The sequence below is a fragment of the Oryctolagus cuniculus genome, chromosome 8 (genome assembly GCF_964237555.1).
Source record: "Oryctolagus cuniculus chromosome 8, mOryCun1.1, whole genome shotgun sequence".
NCBI lineage: Eukaryota > Metazoa > Chordata > Mammalia > Lagomorpha > Leporidae > Oryctolagus > Oryctolagus cuniculus.
In genome coordinates, this window is record NC_091439.1 from 82,947,624 (window position 1) to 82,966,212 (window position 18,589).

At 45.0% G+C, this 18,589-nt stretch overlaps 2 protein-coding genes across 55 annotated transcripts in view; both read left to right on the top strand.

The window, feature by feature from the left end:
* Positions 1 to 33: 33 nt before the first annotated feature.
* On the top strand, positions 34 to 10,391 carry LOC127483186 (uncharacterized). Of its 9 annotated transcripts, none has more exons than XR_007909206.2 (7): positions 34 to 379; positions 774 to 874; positions 2,775 to 2,833; positions 4,605 to 4,749; positions 5,447 to 5,666; positions 6,748 to 6,827; positions 8,434 to 10,391. XR_007909206.2 is itself a non-coding variant. In XM_070047961.1 (6 exons), the coding sequence occupies exons 1-6, from the start codon at positions 384 to 386 to the stop codon at positions 8,527 to 8,529; spliced, it is 585 nt and encodes a 194-aa protein (XP_069904062.1). In that variant the 5' UTR covers positions 105 to 383; the 3' UTR covers positions 8,530 to 10,391. The 9 variants fall into 9 exon arrangements, 2 of the variants coding, with proteins under 2 accessions (XP_069904062.1, XP_051675607.2); XR_007909208.2 differs by having other exon boundaries at positions 4,622 to 4,749; XR_007909207.2 differs by having other exon boundaries at positions 4,625 to 4,749.
* A 2,272-nt stretch (positions 10,392 to 12,663) lies between these two features.
* SEC31A (SEC31 homolog A, COPII coat complex component) overlaps positions 12,664 to 18,589 on the top strand; it is an 89,831-nt gene continuing 83,905 nt past the window's right edge. For 27 of the 46 annotated variants that reach the window (XM_008267663.4, XM_008267665.4, XM_008267667.4 and 24 more), the window contains exon 1: positions 12,669 to 12,864. The gene's annotated coding sequence lies outside the window, so the exon portion shown is untranslated. Of the gene's footprint in view, positions 13,261 to 18,589 lie in introns of all 46 variants that reach the window. The other 19 variants (XM_008267664.4, XM_070047926.1, XM_070047930.1 and 16 more) reach the window with 4 other exon arrangements.

Genomic DNA, 18,589 nt, shown 5'->3' on the forward strand with positions numbered 1-18,589 from the left:
AATCGAAAAGGTCGGGGGGAGGGAAGTTGAGACGTGCGCTTGGCCACGCCTCCCTCTCTGTTGGAGGGTGGGTAGCTGGTTTTGTTGCTAACGCTGGGCTCTCCAGGGCTATTCGCCCGTTCTGGTTCAATCCGGTGCCATCGCCTTTGTTTTGAGACTGAGCCTGAGGACGCGAAGCAGAGGAGCAGGCCCCAAACTGAGAGGACTGAGGACGGCGTGCCGATGGGTCTCAGGGTGCGATCTTTGGACCTGGAAGAAAGCGTGAGGGACGAGACGCCGTGCGGTGGAAATCCTGAAGACAAAGTCGAGCTAAAAACGAGGGACTTGAGAGGCCTGCAGCTTTCTGAGGCGGAGAAGACATAGGAGCTGTGGGCTGCAGGTGCATGTTCCGGAGACGCAGAGTGGCGGGCTGGTGAGAGGGGCCGCCGCGTGGAAGCCTCATCCCAGCGCGGAAGTCGGCGAGGGAATGAGATCGGGTGCTTGGGGCTGTGTGGAGCCCACGCGTAGTGAGGATTCCTCCGTGCGGCCGTGGGGCAGGACGGTGTGGGGTGGGCAAGGGGCGTCGTGTCCAGTCTGGGGAGTGAGAAGATGCGCGAACACTGGTTCAGTCAAGCGCGCCGCGTTTACGCTTCGAGATTCCAGTTTTTCACAGACGGAAACGTTAGGTCAATGTAGGACATTGTTTTTGAGAAAATATTAAATACGTTTGTTTTTCTCTCTGTGTCATTTTGTTTTCAAGCAATAGTGTCTGTAACTTTTATTTCCTTCTCCAGCTCACCGAAACGATTCCGGATCCATGGGCCTAGCGAGGTTTCTGCTTTCTGCTGTTGTGTTCACTTTTGCCCAGATTCTAGCCAAAAATATTCATCTCAAGGTATCACTTGCCCTTATGCTACGCTTCTATCTTAATCCGAGTGACGCTAACAGAGCTTTTGCTTACCTTTTCTTAAGGCATGTACTCTTGAGAGTAGTCCGTGAACTTGAAGTTGGTTGGGGGGTGGCGGGGGGGGGGGGGCGGGATGCGAGGCAAATGCTGGCTTGGTTGTGAGAAGATAGGGCTTGAGTTTAAGTAGGGTCAGTTGATGAGACTATTAGATGCTTTTCTGATAGTGTTCGACCAATTAATACCTAATTGAGATAAAAACAAAACTTTTCAGTTGTCTTTAAGGAGAAAATTGGTTGCCTTTTTTGCAGTAGTTTTCTTGAAATTATTTTCCACAAAACTGATTTAAAATGTACAATTCAGTGGTTTGGACAAATGCACATAGTTGTGCAGCTATCACCACGGTTAATTTTAGAGCATTTTTACCACCCCAAAAGGAAAATCCCTTCTTACTAGCTGTCTCCTTTCATCCTCCCTCACTCCAGTCCCCAGAAACCCCCGGTTTACTTTCTGTAATTTGCTTATTAGGTACAGTTCGTGTAAACCGTAATACATTATCTTTTGTGAACATCTTTGACTTTGCAGAATGTTTTCAGAGTTCTTGGTATAGCAAGTTTTCGGTGTGTAATTCCTGTACCTGATGTCATATTGCATTGTGGGGGCTTACCACATGATAATTATCCGTTTATCAGTTGGTAGACATTTAGGTGGTTAACAATTTTTGCTTTCTTAAAAGATTTATTTTTATTTGAGAGACAGAGGGAGACAGAGCTTCCATCCACAGGTTCCAGTATCAACTCACTTTCACAAGTGTGAAGTGAAATGGTATCTTACTGTGGTATTTGCCTTTTTAAGTCCTCAAAAGTCGCTAAGGAACCTGTTGGAGGGTGTACCTTGAATACAGAAACAATGTCTATAGTGAGTTTGAGTCTCTGGCACATGTGTTTTGCTGTGCCACAAGTGTTTCTGAAAAAAACTTCCTGAAAGTGGGAAGGCTTATGGGAAAAATCATTATGGGGTAGACTGATCAAAACCTATGCAAATTGATGATTACCAAAATTAAAAGAAACAGCGATTAGTACCTGAGGGGTACTTTTATCCTTCCCCCCCTTCCATTGAAGATGATTTTAAATGGAGACTGCCATAGCCAGCATTACAGAGCTGGGCTGATGGATGTGAGATGCTACAGATGGAACTGAGAGTCCAGGCTGCTGGACTGCTGTTAAAATGGATTCAGAAGTAGTCAGACCTGCTGGGAGCCTGGAGGGGAGTGGAATGTGGCCACCATCTGCCATTCCCTTAACACAGGCGTTGTGAGTGTTGCTGCCAGCTCAGCCTCTGGAGTGATGACAGTTTTTTATTTCCTGCTTAATTGGGTCCAGTTACTTTAGCTCTCCTAGAAAAGATAAAACAGTGTGGTTCTCACATTATTCTGACAACATGCTCCTAATGATTAATTGCAAAGGAGTTACTGAAAATGGTTTTTTAACATAACAGACACCATAGACTGATTGAATGAAAACAAATCACTCACTTTTATAGAAGCCACAGGAGGTCACTGCACGAAATATTCTTGGTGTACATCTGGGTAAGGAGTATTCAGTCCCTTGTGGAACCATTTGAGTTGTGTATCATTACATTTGTTTCTAATTTCTATATGCTTTCTGTTACTATTGTTTAATTTGTTTTACTGGTGACCTTGACCTGATCCTTTGGTTACAGTATTGCTTTAGTAACTTCATATCCGGTGATTAAGCCTTTTCACTGCTGTTCACATAATGAACCGCTGTGATTATCAAAAACTTAAATGAGGATATGTAAGAAGTCATAAAGATAATTGTGATTTACAAAAGGTGTTGACAACTGTAATTGTTTAAAAATCTCTTTTCAGGAGCTGTTCTCTTGGAGATGTTGATCTTGGAAGATAATTATTGGAAATATGTGGGAAAGGTACTATATCTTTGCTATTAAGAAAATTGCTTATTTGGGAGAGAGACAGAAAGCAGTCTCTGTCTGCTTTTTCACTCCCCAAGTGCCCACAGCAGCTACGGCTGGGCTGGGTCAGAGCTGAGGGCCAAGAACTCAATCCAGGTCTCCTATGTGGGTGTCAGGAACCCAGGTGCTTAAGCCATCAGCTTCCCAGGTTCTGCACTATCAGGAGCTGGAACTGGGTACTAAACCCAGGCACTCTAGCGTGGGTCACAGGCATCTCAACCAACATCTTTTTTTTTTTTTTTTTTTTTAAGATTTTATTTATTTGAGAGGTAGAGTTACAGACAGTGAGAGGGAGAGACAGAGAGAAAGGTCTTCCGTCCACTGATTCACTCCCCAAATGGCTGCAATGGCCGGAGCTGCGCCCATGCAAAGCCAGGAGCCAGGAGCTTCTTCTGGGTCTCCCACGTGGGTGCAGGGGCCAAAGCACTTGGACCATCTTCTACTGCTTTCCCAGGCCACAGCAGAGAACTGGACTGGAAGAGGAGCAGCTGGGACTAGAACTGGTGCCATAAGGGGTACTGGTGCCACAGGAGGAGGATTAACTTACTGTGTCACGGCCCTGGCCCCTCAACCGACATCTTAATCACTAGACACTCACCCTTATCTTTCAGTTTTAAATATATTATGTATTTTTGCATCTAAAGCAGTGACTTGGAAATGGAAGATTATTCAAGTAAAAGTGGGTTGATAAAGGCTTTGGTGAAAATCTATTTTATGATACAGAGTCTCTAATTTAGGCTATTGGGGGAGAGAATAATAATAGCTATATTGTATTGTATGTCATTCATTTTGCTAACCTTGTATGAATTATGAGGGTACTTCAAAAAGTGTGGAAAATGGACTTGAAAGATGTTTATTTGGGTGCAAAAGCTTTTGAAATTCACACAGTTTTTCATAATACACATTTTCTCTGGTTTTTGAGGACTTCTATTATCTCACAATAACCTTACAAAGCCAATACAGACTTTTTACTTTCTGGGACTGGTTTTTGGAACTATTCTTGTCAAATTCCTGGCTGTTTCTACTAGAAGCTTTCATTTATTGAGGTTTTTGGTGACCAAATTTTTAAAAATCCCGAATTTTTTCATTAATTCCTAATTTGGTCTTTGTGCTTTTTGGATATGGATGTGGATTGATCCTCTGTGTTAGTTAACCTTAGTTATAAAACAACACACATTGGGGCTGGTGCTGTGGTGTAGTGGGTAAAGCTGCTGCCTGCAGTGCTGGCATCCCATATGGGGGCCAGTTCAAGTCCTGGCTGCTCCACTTCCAATCTAGCTCTCTGCTATGACCTGGGAAAGCAGTGGAAGATGGTCTAGGTCCTAGGACCGCTGCACCCACATGGGAAACCCAGAAGAAGCTTCAGGCTCCTGGCTTTGAATTGGCAGAGCTCTGGCTGTTGCAGCCAATTGGGGAGTGAACCAGCAGATGGAAGACCTCTCTCTCTCTTTCTGCCTCTCCTTCTCTCGGTGTATAACTCTGAGTTTCAAATAAGTAAATAAATCTTTAAAGAAAAACATACACTTACTTGGCACTTTCTGTGGATCAAGAATCTGCGGATAAGTTCCTGTGGTTCTGATCTATGGTGTTCTCATGCAGTTGGTGCCTGGAGAGTTGACCTGGTAGCAGTAGGGTACCAGCTTCCAAGCTCTTAACTTAACAAGCCTTGGTTCCATGCTAGCTTTGGTCTGAAGAATTTTATTTCTTTGACATGTGAACTTCATAGGCTGTCTTTGAACTCAGCAGCTGGCCTTCCGCAGAGGGAAAGATGGAAGAGAAAAAGTCCAAGATAGAAGCTTACCTTTTAAAACTCTGGAAGGACATGTCACCTCTGCCTTGCTCTGTTGTTCACAGAGGCTGTCCTAGTACAGGTAGGAAGGGACTGTACAAGGGGGGGGTATCTAAAGGGGGGACAGTCATTTGGGACACTAACCTGGAGTCTGGCCACCATACTTTAATTAAATACTTTCTTGATTGTGATGGTACTAAGTTGGAAAGACTGGAACTTTATATTTAGTGTTGTTTCAATGAATATGGTACAATTACTTACGTGTAAGGAATGTAGTTCAGTTAACTAAATGCAGCATCCTTGAACAGTTTGACCTTTTTCCTTTAAACTTGATTTTTATCCATTATGATGTGTATATTTTGCAAGTACTTGCATCTCCTCTCCCCCTGTAACCTCTGCCCCCCTTCATGAGAAGTGGACTTTGTCAGACAATCAAAGTATACCTCATAGGCAAAATACTAATTAGTGCCTGGGATTTGTAAACTTTGGAATCTTATCTTTTCATCACCACGCAAAAGTTCTTTGTTAGCAGTAATAACTGTCCTCTTTTTCATCTAATTTCAGTGCTTGTGATAGTTGAAAATCTACTGAATAAGAATAGCAGTACTTATAAAGCAAGGACTAACCAGCATTAGAATATAGTAAGGTATGGTTAACTTCTACTAGGGTTGATGCTAAGAACATGACATCTCCAAGTTAGTGTGAGATAATCTATACATATTGTACTTGAAATAATCTTTTAAAAATTGTTTATTTGAATTTATTTGTTTATTTGACAGAGAGAGGCCTCATCGATCTGTTCACTCATCAAACACTCAGGATGGTCAGGGCTGGGCCAGGCTGAAGCCAGGAGTCTGGAACTCCATCTAGGTCTCCCATGTGGTTGGCAGGGACACAGCTACTTGAACCATCACCTGCTACCTCCCAGGGCATGCATTAGCAGGAAGCTGGAATCTATAGCGGATCTTGGACTTGAACCCAGACATTCTGTTATGCAAGGTATAAGAATCTTTTTTTTTTTTTTTTTTTAATTTGACAGGTAGAGTTATAGACACAGAGAGAAACAGAGAGAAAGGTCATCCTTCCATTGGTTCACTTCCCAAATGACTGCCATGGCCGGCACTGCACCAATCCAAAGCCAGGACCCAGGTGCTTCTTCCTGGTCTCCCATGGGGGTGCAGGGGCCCAAGCACTTAGGCCATCCTCCACTGCCCTCCTGGGCCACAGCAGAGAGCTGGACTAAAAGAGGAGCAACTGGAACTAGGCCAAAACGCTGGCCCCCAGAATATTTTTTTTTTAAGATGTATTTATTTTTTTGAGAGGCATAGTTACAGAGAGAGGGGGAGACAGAGAGAGGGGTCTTCACCTGCTGGTTCACTCCCCAAGTGGCTACAAAGCAGCTGGATCTGCACCTATCAGGAGGAGCCAGGAGCTTCTTCCAGGTCTCCCTCCCTTAGGTGCAGGGACCCAAGCACTTGGGTCATCTTCTGCTGCTTTCCCAGGCCATCAGCCAGAGCTAGATTGGAAGTGGAGCAGCCAGGACTCAAATTGGCACCCATATGGAATGCTGGCACTGCAGGTGGATGCTTAACCTGCTATGCCACAGCCCTGGCCCCAGGTATAAGCATATTTTTTTTAATTTTAATTTTTTTTTAAAGATTAATTTATTCACTTTAAAGGCAAAGTTTACAGACAGAGGGAGAAGCAGAGAGAGAGGTCTTCCATCTGCTGGTTCACTCCCCAGTCTTAACTGATGTCCTAACCACTGTATCTGCCCCTGAAATAATCTTTGTTCTTTTCTCCAGTCATTATAATTGGAAGCCTTAACTGCTGTACATTAGAAAATTGAAATTTACTAAAATATAGTTTGTTAATGTACATTTTTAAAGAGCTCAGCAATAAAAACCTTATGAATAGAAATGTCCAATGATTAAACTTTTTCCACTGCTGTTCACATCATGACTGATTGTGATTAATGTATGTGGATGAGGACATTAAAAATAATCAGGAGACTTATGTATGTGCATCTGGTCTAATTTTCTGTGCGTTGATTGGCCTATCTGATTGTTTGTCCTTCTAGGAATTAAATCGAAGAGTGTTTTAGAGAACATCATTTGTCAGATTTATTTGATCAAGAATTTGAAGATTTATATAGTAAAGGTAAGGGATTTATAATTTTGCTGGTTTTGTCAAAAGCACAGAAAAAGTCACAACTGAGGAAAAAATTGACATTTAGAATGTAGCTAACGTTGGCATAATGTAGACATTATACCCTGAACTAAAAATGTTCCCTTTTTAGCTTTCAAAGTTAGCATTACTATGATTTTCCAAGTTAGAAGATTATATTCAGGACTGATAGTTGAAGGGGAGCTTCTCTTAGAAATACCGACGTAATCCTTTCATCCCCTGATGAGAAACGGTGAGAGCTCCTATCTGCCCAGATGTTGGGGAAGTGGGAACTCCCCATGTGGGCAGCAGGGTCCCAGCCACTTGATGCTGCATCTGCTGCCTCCCAAGGTGCACCTCAAGCAGCTGGAATTGAGTGGAGCCGGGACTTGAACTCAGCCACATCAGATACGGGATGCACACATTCCAACTGTCTTTTCAACTGCTGTATCAAGTGCCAACCTCCATTGAAATCCTTAGAGGTCTTATGTTCCAGGGTTTAAATTTACTAAACTATTGGGTATTTTATAAATGACTCTTAATTACACCAATATCTGACTGTCCTATATCTTACAGCTTTAGTTAAAAAACAGTAGATGGGAAGGTGGTAGGAATCTGGACATCACAAATCTCAGTTGTGTCATTGATTAGGCATCTTGTAGACATTTCTCAAATGTGAAGCCTCATTAAAGTGGGAAAATTCTTGGGAATACTCATGTTGGCAAGTTAATTTTCTGTTTCTTAAATTTCTACAAATTTAATGTGCTGTGCTGTTGCTGTGGCACAGTGCGTTAACGCCCTGGCCTGAAGCGCTGGCGTCCCATATGGGCTCCAGTTCTAGTCCTGGCTGCTCCTCTTCCGATCCAGCTCTCTGCTATGGCCTGGGAAGGCAGTGGAAGCTGGCCCAAGTATGTGGGCCCCTGGACCCATGTGGTAGATCCAGAAGAAGCTCCTGGCTCCTGGCTTTGGGTCAGAGCAGCTCTGGCTGTTGCAGCCATCTGGGGAGTGAACCAGAGCATGGAAGACCTCTCTCTGTCTCTACCTCTCTCTGTAACTCTTTCGAATAAATAAAATAAATCATTTAAAAAATTTTCTAGAAACCTAAAAGTTGATATAAATGTTGTTTATAGCCTTTAACAAAAAGATTTATGAATAAATGCATTCAAAAATCATAAAAGATGAATGAAATAGGTGCTGCTGTTTGGCCGAACTATAAACATAGTGTTGATTACTGTGGAACAAGTCAGATGTATATACCATACCATCCTGTACCTTGTTTTTTTTTATTTGTTTTTAAGATATAGTTATTTGAAAGAGAGAGATGAGCCAACTACTGTTTGACTTCCCGTGATGTGTATATCGGCCAGGCTGGAGCCAGGAGATTCTCTAGGTCTCCCACATGGGTGCAGGGTCCCAAATGCTTGGGCTATATTCCGGCTGCTTTTTCCAGGCCGTTAGCAGGGAGCTAGCTGGGAAGTGGAGCAGCTGAGACACGAACCACAGCCATAAGGGATGCCAGTGACACAGGTGGAGGCTTTACCCACTACGCCACAATGCCAGTCCTGTGATGGTTTTGTTTCTTTGTTTTTCTTTTTTGTAGAACTTTACTGCTGGAGACCTCAAGGTTGTTGAAAGGAGGGGAGGAGGCCTAATTCTCAAAAGAATGTCTTTAGACCACCTGCAAAACCCAATCTGAAGAATTCTGCATTAAATTATCTGTAAATACTTGTTCTAGCTCCAGTGAGTAGTTCAGTCCTAAAAGTAACATTCTTTCAGAAAAGCTTCGTTTTCATTTGATCTAGGACTAAGCTTGGTTAGTAGTTAACTGACTACTGTGTTATTGAGTTCCTGTCACGTACAGGAGTCCTTGCTTTGCACAGTTGCAGTATGTTATTAGTTATATCAGTTCAGTAAATGATATGAATCCCCCAACATGGTTAACGTTTCAGTTTCACAATATGAGCTGAGAATAGGTGCATAAACTTTGTTATTAGCCATTCATATCATTATGCAAATAAGATATGTGAACTCAGTAACAGAGCATGTTACTTGGTTCACACAGCACAGCAAAATACATAGTGTGTTGCTTCCTTGTTTTCCAGAGGTTAAATTTATGTGACAGTTGCGCATCAAAAGAGAATTGGTCAACAAAAATGGCAGGTTAGCAAAGAAAAAGTGATAGCTGGAAGTGAACTTGGATGTGATTAGAAAGATGTGAACATAATGACAGCAAAACAAAGATAAGCCAAGGCTTAGGCCTACATGAAACTACAGTATGAATTGCTGAAAAAGTCAGATGAATGTAAAAAGAAGAGTTAGGGGCCTGCGCTGTGGCACAGCAGATTCACCCTGGCCTGAAGCGCTGGCATCCCATATGGGTGCCGGTTCTAGTCCTGGCTGCTCCTCTTCTGATCCAGCTCTCTGCTGTGGCCTGGGAAAGCAGTAGAAGATGGCCCAAGTGCTTGGGCCCCTGCAGCCGCATGAAAGACCGGAAGAAGCTCCTGGCTCCTGGCTTCGGATCGCCACAGCTCCGGCTGTTGTGGCCAGTTGGGGAGTGGACCATCAGATGGAAGACTCTCTTTCTCTGCCTTTCCTCTCTGTAACTCTTTCAAATAAAATAAATAAATCTTAAAAAAAAAAAAAAGGGTTAAAGCTGGTTCAACATCTTGTTTAAATTGCACTAGGAATAGAAAGTCACTTTTGGTTGAAATGGAATGCTTATTTCTATGTTGGCTTGAACTAATTAAAGCAAGATTCAATCAGTTTAGCTAAGATTCAGACCAAAACTTTCATGTTAGTTGCTACATTGAAAGAAAATGTTGGTAAATATAAGACTGAAAAATAACATTTTCCTGCCACTAAAAGCTGATATCATCAGAGGTCAGCATGGACTGATAATGTTCAGCTTTCTGGTGAAGCTGCAAGCTCAGGTCAAGATGTTCCCATGAAATTTGCACTGTGATTCCAGAATCACAGGCTGTCCTGCTTTGCCAGTAGTCTGAGATCATCCTGCAGGTACAGAGGGAACGTAGTAGAAGATGGAGCTGTCTATGAGAATGTTAGCACGCTGCTATTAAAGAGGCAGCTGTAGTTCTGTAGCCGGGGAAACTTGTTGAAGGTGAACCTGTAGGCATAAATGAGGAAAGTGATTGGGATGCAAAGCATGAGTATGTCTTAGGAAGTGATGTCAACCGAAAACTTGGTATTTAAGAAACTCTCAGAGGTATTTCTTGACACGGAAAGTGCAAAGGATAACATTTTGGAAACTGACCAAACTTGGAAAGGCATAGAGCTGTTTTGCCAGGACATAGAAAAGATGGCAAGTAATGAGAGTTTTTAATCTTTTGACAAATATTAAAGTTTGAACAATCTTAAATTTTCCCATTGAGTAAGAATGCATTGCAGTTTATCCTTGCATGGTCAAAGCCAGGACTGCTAGCGAGTCTACAAACAGCTATGTTTTATCCTTGGAATTAGTTACAATTTTATATTTCCTTTGCAGATTGTCTTTGTATGCTGCTATATCAAAGCTCTGAAATAAAACTTCATGGTATTGAATGTCTTGTTTGCATTTTATTTTTCAAGATTTATTTATCTGAAAGAGGAAAGACAAGCGGGTATCTTCCATCCACTGCCTGCAGCAGTCAGGCCAGGAGCCAGGAACTCAAGCTGGGGCTTCCATAGGCATAGCAAGAACCCAAGTACTTGGGCCATCATCTGCTGCCTCCCAGACACATTAGCAGGAAGCTGTATCACAAACTCTCATACAGGATATAGGCTTGGAGTGTCCCATACTGGTCCCCATAGTGTTTTTCCTAAAAAGGGCTGATGAGTATTTTCGGTTCTGAGGGCTGTCTGATTTCTGTGGCAGCCATTCAGCTCTACCCTCATACAGCAAAAGCAGCCAGAGTCAACACATGAACCACTGAGCATGGACGTGTTTCCATAAACCTTTATTATGGGCACTAGAATGTAAGTTTCATGTAATTTTCAAGTCGTGTGATTCCCTCTCCCCCACTGTTTAAAAATACAAAAACCAGGGTCTTCAGTGGGGGCGGGAGCTTTGTAGTCTGCAGACTTAACGCAAGAGGAACATACACAAACGTTTCATTAGATGATACCAGAAGCCAACCACTGAATAAATCATTACCTTGAGGGAGAGCAGGCACTCCAATGAGCCCTTTTCTCATGTCAGTGCACATTTGCAAGTAGCTGAGACTTTTGGAGGTGGGACAGTAAGATGAGAGTTCACAAGTTTAACATACTCTCTTTGCTCAAATGATGGTGTCACCTCTAAGTCGCAGATTCTATTTTTAAGAATGCTGCAGTCTGCTGATTTACCTTGAAAATTCTTAACAACCTCCTCAAGGACTAAAGCCAGGAGCTAAGAACTTCCATGTGTAGGGCAGAGACCCAAGCACTTGAGCCATCCCCTGCTGCCTCCCAAGGTGCACGTTAGCAGGAAGTTAGATTCAAGAATGGCGCTGGAACTCGAACCCAGGCACCCCATGTGGGATACAGGTATCCCAACCAGCAGAATCTTCACCATTATACTCCCTAAATCAGGGAATTTTTAAGACTTATTTGAAAGGCAGAGTTAAAGATTTTCCATCCACTGGTTCACTCCCCTAAAAGGCTGCAAAGACCTGGGCTGGGCCAGGACAAAGCCAGGAGCTTCTTCCGGGTCTCCCATTGGTGCAGGGTCCCAAGCAGTTGGGCCATCTTTCTCTGTCTTCCCAGGCACATTAGTGGGGAGATGGATCAGAAGTGGAGCAGCTGGGACACCAACCGGCATCCCACCCGCGCTGCAGGCCGCGGCTTACGCAGCTGTGCCACAGCGTCAGCCCTTAAATCATATTTTTATTGGCAAAGGTAAACTAATTTTGTAGCGTAGCCAGAAAGTGGAAAGCCTTTTAGAACCCATTATAAATTAGCCACTGTAAACTGGTAATCTGCTTGAGTGGGTCTGTTTCGATCCTACATAAACTCACTTTTGTGATTGAACCGCATGTGTAAGATACTGAAAGGGGGCAAACATGTTTCTAGGCTAGTAGTTAAAATGAGAGTTTGCAGTATTTTACTTATCTCTTGGATACAAAAAGGAAACAGTATTTCCAGTGAGAGCGTCGTTAAGAAAGGCGACAAGAGGTAAGGGGAAGAGAAATCCATAAATAAGGAGACCGGGGCTCAATTTGCTATTGCACCAAGTGATCGTCCTGGCTTCAATGTAAAATAACTGTAAGCTCAAAGTACACGCAGGCAGTGCACCTCATTAGATTTCCGTCTCCGGGGAAGCTAGATGGCCCAGTGGCCGTGGGCGAGCGCATCAAAGGATACTAACACCTCGCCCCTCTCTGCCTCACTGCGGAGGCCAAGTGTGTCCAGGATACCCTGTGGACGTGGCCGGATCGTTTGGCTTTATGTAAGTTCTCAAAACACAAGACAGTAGAACGCTGTAAGCCGTATCAAGGACCCAGTCGACTACAAACTGCAATAAGGAGGTCCTTGCAGCCCGGTTTTCGCGTGGACTGGTGCTGGCAGTGTCGCCAAAGGCTGCTGACGCCTCACAGGACCAGCGCTACGTGGCGTTCCTGTGGGCCCCGACCGTTCCTCAGCCAGCTGGGAACGCCCCCGCAGGCCTCTGTCTTTTGCTCGTGGTCCTGGCTACCGCACCCTACGCGCAGTCCAGCAGAAAAAAGGTCGCCAGTGTCGCGTGCGCGAGGACGCGAGGCACCGCAGGGAATCGCACCGCTGCCCCGCCCCGCCGGCCACCGCTCCCGGAAGTGCCGTGGCGGGCCGTACGCCGGGGAGGGCGGGGCGAGACGTGTACCCGGAAGTGCCGGCCAGCCGGCAGGCGGGGCTGCGGCTGCCACGTTGGAGCGGAACGTGGAGGTGGCCCTGGGCCCGGGAGGAGGGGCGGCGGCGAATTCTGGGAGAGTCCAACGGGCGCCGCGCTAAGACGAGAGCTGATCCCCGCGGGTCTCCGCCAGGTGTGGCCGCCTGCTGTCTCCGCCGGCTGTCGAGCTTAGAGGTAGGGTCCGAGCCGAAGCTGGGACCCCGGCCTCTGTCTCTGCTGGCCCCCGCCAGCCTGAGGCCCGGTCTCCGGTGACGGCGCGCCCCTGGGGCTGCTTTCGGGCCCGGCGGGACCACGCCTGGCGTCGGGACCCCTTCGGTGATCGCGGCCGTCGGCGTCCGCCGGCGTTTCCGCCGCTGGGCAGGCGCCGGCCCGAGGCTCAGCCGGGCGGTGCTGCCGGGGAGTCGCGGCCGGGCTGGTCACTGCACTTTGAGCTCGGGAGACCTTCAGACCCTTGGCGCACAAAAGAGGTGCGGTCTCCAAGGGCGAGGAGAGGAAACAAACCTCAGGATTCCTTCCGGCGACTGGGATTAGAATTTCTTGTTTGTGTTTGAACTGATGCCAGGTTTAAAGGTTCGTAGGTTTGGACTGAAGGCTGCTTGTCATTTTAACCGGGATTGGATTATTTTAAGGACAATAGTCGCCAGTCGCAGCCTATACTTGGAAGGAAGTCTCGTGAAGTAGTTTTGCTACTAAGTTGTTACAATAAGAAATTAAATTATAAGGCGCTTGTAAAAAAAAATCAAAGTACTTGTATTGTCTGGACGATGTGGGCGTTGTTGTAAACTTTTGAGTAAACTGGGAGGACGAAGGTCTTTGAAGTTGCAGGGCTGCGATGGTTTGTGTGACAGATCCTTCCTCATAAACTTAGCGACAGAGAACTGAAGTTCAGTTTTCTCTGTCGGAAGTTGTAACAATTCGCTCTATTTTTAGAGGTTTGTCCTTGTTCTCTAATATCCTCTGTTTTCCCTCCATCCTGATTATTCAAGAGGTGGTCAACGTAGGCTCTCCTTTTCTAGTGGTTCCTGTCTGCTCCTTCTCGTTACCCCATAATTACCTCTCTGAGAAAGGCTTGTAGACCCGGAGAACTTCGGGGTAACTTGAAATGTTTTTGTAGTTGTGAATTTCTGTTGCACACATTCACAGTTGTTTGGGACTTGAGGAATTTTGAGGTGCATTTAGAATTATACTGCCTAATTTTATGTGAACAGGTTCATTTCTGAAATTAACGTTAAGAATACAAAGAAATTTGTGAACTGTGAATAGCAGCGATTCTCGAACTTTTTGGAATTCCACTCCTTTTTGAGACTCTAATGAAACACTGGATCATTTTTCCAGAAAAATGTGTGTATAGGCACACACACACATTTGCTAGTTTCAAGAGGTTTACAAATCCCAAATTAAAAATTCTTGTGAAGTCACAATGTTGTTAAAGTTTTTTTATATTGTTTTTAAAAATGTTGCCATTATTAGGTTAATTTCAGTTAAAAAAAGTTTTGTGATACTGCAGATTATTTTGACACCTTAATAATGCAGTGTGACCAGTGAGCAGTTTTCTTTGACTTGGTTAGTTGCCTGAGATGTGCCTACAACATTGATGATTCTGTTGAACAAATGTCATCCTTAATGAGATGTTTTGCCCACAGAAGGTGGGTTTTTACTAAAGGCAATGTCAAAAGACACTAAAGATATGCAGTTTCCCCATAATATGCATTTCCCCTGGATTTTAAGGGATATATGGATTTCAAAATTGTTTATGCCAAAATAAATTTATTGTTTAATATTTTTTTAATGAACTTCTTGAGGACTCTCCTCATTTCTAGGTTTGGGAGTCTGAGGTTCCAATTCTGTTCTTTCACTTTTTCCTTACTGAGGTCTGTGTCAGCTCCAATTATAGCATTGCAAAGTACTCTTGGGTTTTAACATTACTTCACAAAATTTGCATTTTAATAAAATGAGCAGAAAGAAAAGTTTTCACTTACATGAATGCAGTTGTGGAGAGAAAGATAAATGAAAAAGAGAGTTCTTGTCTAGAACATAAACTTTTTAAAACTTTTTTTTAAAAAAAGATTTATTTATTTGAAAGTCAGTTACACAGAGGAAGAAGGAGAGGCAGAGAGTGAGAGAGAGAGAGAGAGGTCTTCCATCTACTGGTTCACTCCCCAGTGGCTGGAGCTGCACCAGTCTGAAGCCAGGAGCTGGGTACTTCCTCTGGGTCTCCCATGCGGGTGCAGGGGCCCAAGGACTGGGGCCATCTTCTGCTTTTCAGGGCCATAGCAGAGAGCTGGATCAGAAGTGGAGCAGCAGGGACTTGAACCAGTGTCCATATGCGATGCCAGCGCTTCAGGCCAGGGCGTTACGCTTCAGGCCAGGGCGTTAACCCACTGCACCATAGCATCGCTGTCATTATCTTTGTTTTACTGAGGATGGAGCCAAGACACAGAAAAGTAACGTTTCATGACCAAAGTGAGAGCGAGGTGTTCCAGTGAATGGTATTGGCTTCAGGCCCTGGGCTTTAGCAGCTGCGCTGTAGATACTGTCTTGTAGATGATGGATGTGAGCAAACCACAGTCCTCACAATTTGCTCTTTATATTTTCATAGTGAGTCTTGAATGAAACGAGCATGTGTATTGTGAATTCTAATCACATGTTTTAAAAATTACAAAGTTTCTAAAGCAAGTCTTGGGAGGATATGATTTAATTTAAACCTTAACGTTTTCAGGAAAATCATTTATGACTGAGTGGATGATCCTCTCAAAGAGAAGGAAATACACGTGTGTCTCAACTTACATTTTTATAGCATTCTTCGTAATTTTGAGAATGATTGTAGCAGGTAGATTATGGCACTGTTTTTTAATTAGATTCAGATCGTATAATATAGTTCTAAGCCATTGTGTGGCGATTTATCTTTTCACTTAGCACCGAGGCCTGGTATTCTGTACAGATTAGTAAGTGGAACTGCTTCTAGTGGAACACTGAGTACTAGGGCTAAGAAATAAATTCATAAATGCTTTGAATTGACACTTAACCAATTTGTGTTCTTATAAACTTGTCTCTGTCTTTCAGTACATGTTACACATTAACTAAGTGTTCAAGAATTAGGTAGCCCTTGTACCTTTGCTCTGGAGATAGTGCAATGCTATTCAATTTTTTTTTTTAATTTAGTTATTTTGGTTTTCACCTTTAGAAATTCTGAAGGCATCTGTAATCTATTTTCCCCCTAACAGTTTTTCTCCCTATTTTTTTTTAAATATTTTTTATTTATTTTATTTGAAAGGCAAAGTTACAGAGAGGCAGAGGGAGAGAAAAAGAGAGAGAGCGAGCGAGCTAGATCTGAAGTGGAGCAGCCAGGACTCAAACTGGTGTCCATATGGGATATACACTGCAGGCGACGGCTTTACCTGTTCTGCCACAGAGCCGACTCACCTTCCTCATTTTTTTTTTTTTTTACAGGCAGAGTTAGACAGTGAGAGAGAGAGAGAGAAAGGTCTTCCCTCTGTTGGTTCACCCCCCAAATGGCCACTACAGCAGGCGGGCTACGCCAACCCGAAGCCAGGAGCCAGGTGCTTCCTCCTGGTCTCCCATGCGGGTGCAAGGCCCAAGTACTTGGGCCATCCTCCACTGCCTTCCTGGGCCACAGCAGAGAGCTGGACTGGAAGTGGAGCAACTGGGACAGAATCCGACGCCCTCACCGGGACTAGAACCCGGTGTGCCGGTGCTGCAGGCGGAGGATTAGCCTTTTGAGCCGCGGCGCCGGCCCCTGCATATTTCAAAGCTAGATATTTTTCCCTCCTGAGTAAGCTTAGTTATGAAGTTTTCTTGATTAATTTCCTGATACCAATAATTTTTTAAAATAGCAAACATACTAAAACACTAGCCTGTGTACTAGGCACATTGGCTCTGTATAAAATATGTGATCTCATTTAAACCTCACAACATCCCATGAGTTAGTCACTCTTATTCTCATTTTACAAATGTAGGAACTGGGCCTCAGAGAGCTTGATAATGTATCCAAGGTAGCAGACCTGGTAAGTAGCAGAGCCAGTGGTCAAATTGAGGGTTGACTCCAGAGACCATGGTGTTGACCATGTGATACAGTGTCCTAATTCCACAGCTTCTAAAATGCATCTTTTTCACTCTTAACTTCAGTTATGTATGGTAGTGCTTTGTCCGTAATCATTTTTTCTAAATGTTAATATTCCTTCTTTATTAATCTGTATTAATCAGCTTTTTGTTACAAAAATGAAATACCAGAAGCATCTAAGTTTATAAAGGAAAAGGGTTTAAGGTTCTGGTGCTTCAAATCTAAGGTCTAGCAACTCCATTGGTTTGGCCACTGATGATGGTGGTGGCACAGAGCGTCACGTGGCAGGCGGCAAATTGTGTGTGTGTATTTTTGCAGTCTCTTACAAAGCCACCAGGGTTTAATCATGGGACTGCATCCTAATGAGCCATTCCAAGCCAGTCACCCCTCTACATTTGCACCTCCAAACACCATAATTGGATTGAGTTTCTGTCCTCTTACTATGATTAGCATAAGACTTTGGGAACCAAACTTTTAATGCCCCAAGATTTATTATTATTATTATTATTACTTTTTTTTTTTTTTTTTTTTTTTTTGGACAGGCAGAGTGGATAGTGAGAGAGAGAGACAGAGAGAAAGAAAGGTCTTCCTTTGCCGTTGGTTCACCCTCCAATGGCCGCCATGGCTGGCGCGCTGCGGCCAGTGCACCGCGCTGATCCGAAGGCAGGAGCCAGGTGCTTCTCCTGGTCTCCCATGGGGTGCAGGGCCCAAGCACTTGGGCCATCCTCCACTGCACTCCCTGGGCCACAGCAGAGAGCTGGCCTGGAAGAGGGGCAACCAGAACAGAATCCGGGGCCCCGACTGGGACTAGAACCCCATGTGCCGGGGCCACTAGGTGGAGGATTAGCCTAGTGAGCCGCAGTGCCGACCTATTATTACTTTTTATCTGCGGGCCAGAGCAGGACATGGGGTCCTGGGACCTGGCTGCCAGCAGCCCCCATCTGTCCCTGGGATGACACATCCCTCCCGGCACCCTGAGCCCACACCTTCTCCAAACCTGCTGCTCTCCAGATCCCTCCTGCAAGCATCCTGATGCCCAGCCGAGTGCCCACGCTGTCCTGTGCCAGTCCTGCCTCTTCTGGGCCTGCCCCATCTCATGTGGGAGCCGTCAGCGGACTTGGACTGGGGCAGAGGCAAGCGGAGTGGCCGCTCAGCATTTAAAGGCTTAGTACGAGTCAGCAGAACGGGAAGTGAGGCAGTCAGGGCTGACACAGACCCCACATTCCTCGTTGCTCTTACCCTGACGTCCAGAACACACAGTCCTCCTGAGCGGCTTTCACTGATTCCTGTTGCACAGTGCAGCCCCGCACCATCACTCAGCCACACAGGCCCAGGAGGGTCCTCCCACAGCCAGAGCTGCCCTGCTCCTCCCAGACTCCCCAGGATAAGGGCCCAGCCCCTCAGCCTGGCCCCACGGTGGCCTCCTCACAGGCAACGCTGGGCGTTCTGGCCCTGAGCTCCCCACACTCACGGGCAACCTTTCAGTCTTCCTGGTGTGGACACAATGTTCCCTCTTCCTAAACCTAGCGGGCTCCCTGCTTTGGGCCCCCACGGTGTCTGAGCAACACCCACGGTGGCACATTTCCCTGTGGAGCCTGTGGTGCAGCTTGATGACTGAGAGGTGGGGGGAAGGAGGGTTGAGGCACAGCAACAAGTGGAGTGTGAGCTGCTGTCTGCCTGAAACCCACCCACAAAGCTTAGGTGCTTCCTCCAATGCTGGTGCAACTCCCAGAAGTCCTCCACGACTCCCATGCCACACATGCCCTAGGCTCCCTCCACCATGGGCTTTGTCACCTGTGCTTGACCTTGTACAGTTAC

Coding starts and splice junctions, on each gene's coding strand:
- LOC127483186 (XM_051819647.2), top strand. CDS start 589: ATGCGCGAACACTGGTTCAGTCAAGCGCGCCGCGTTTACGCTTCGAGA. Junction 672..773: donor GACGGAAACGTTAGGTCAAT/GTAGGACATTGT, acceptor TTCCTTCTCCAG/CTCACCGAAACGATTCCGGA. Junction 2,834..5,446: donor ATTGGAAATATGTGGGAAAG/GTACTATATCTT, acceptor TTTATTTGACAG/AGAGAGGCCTCATCGATCTG.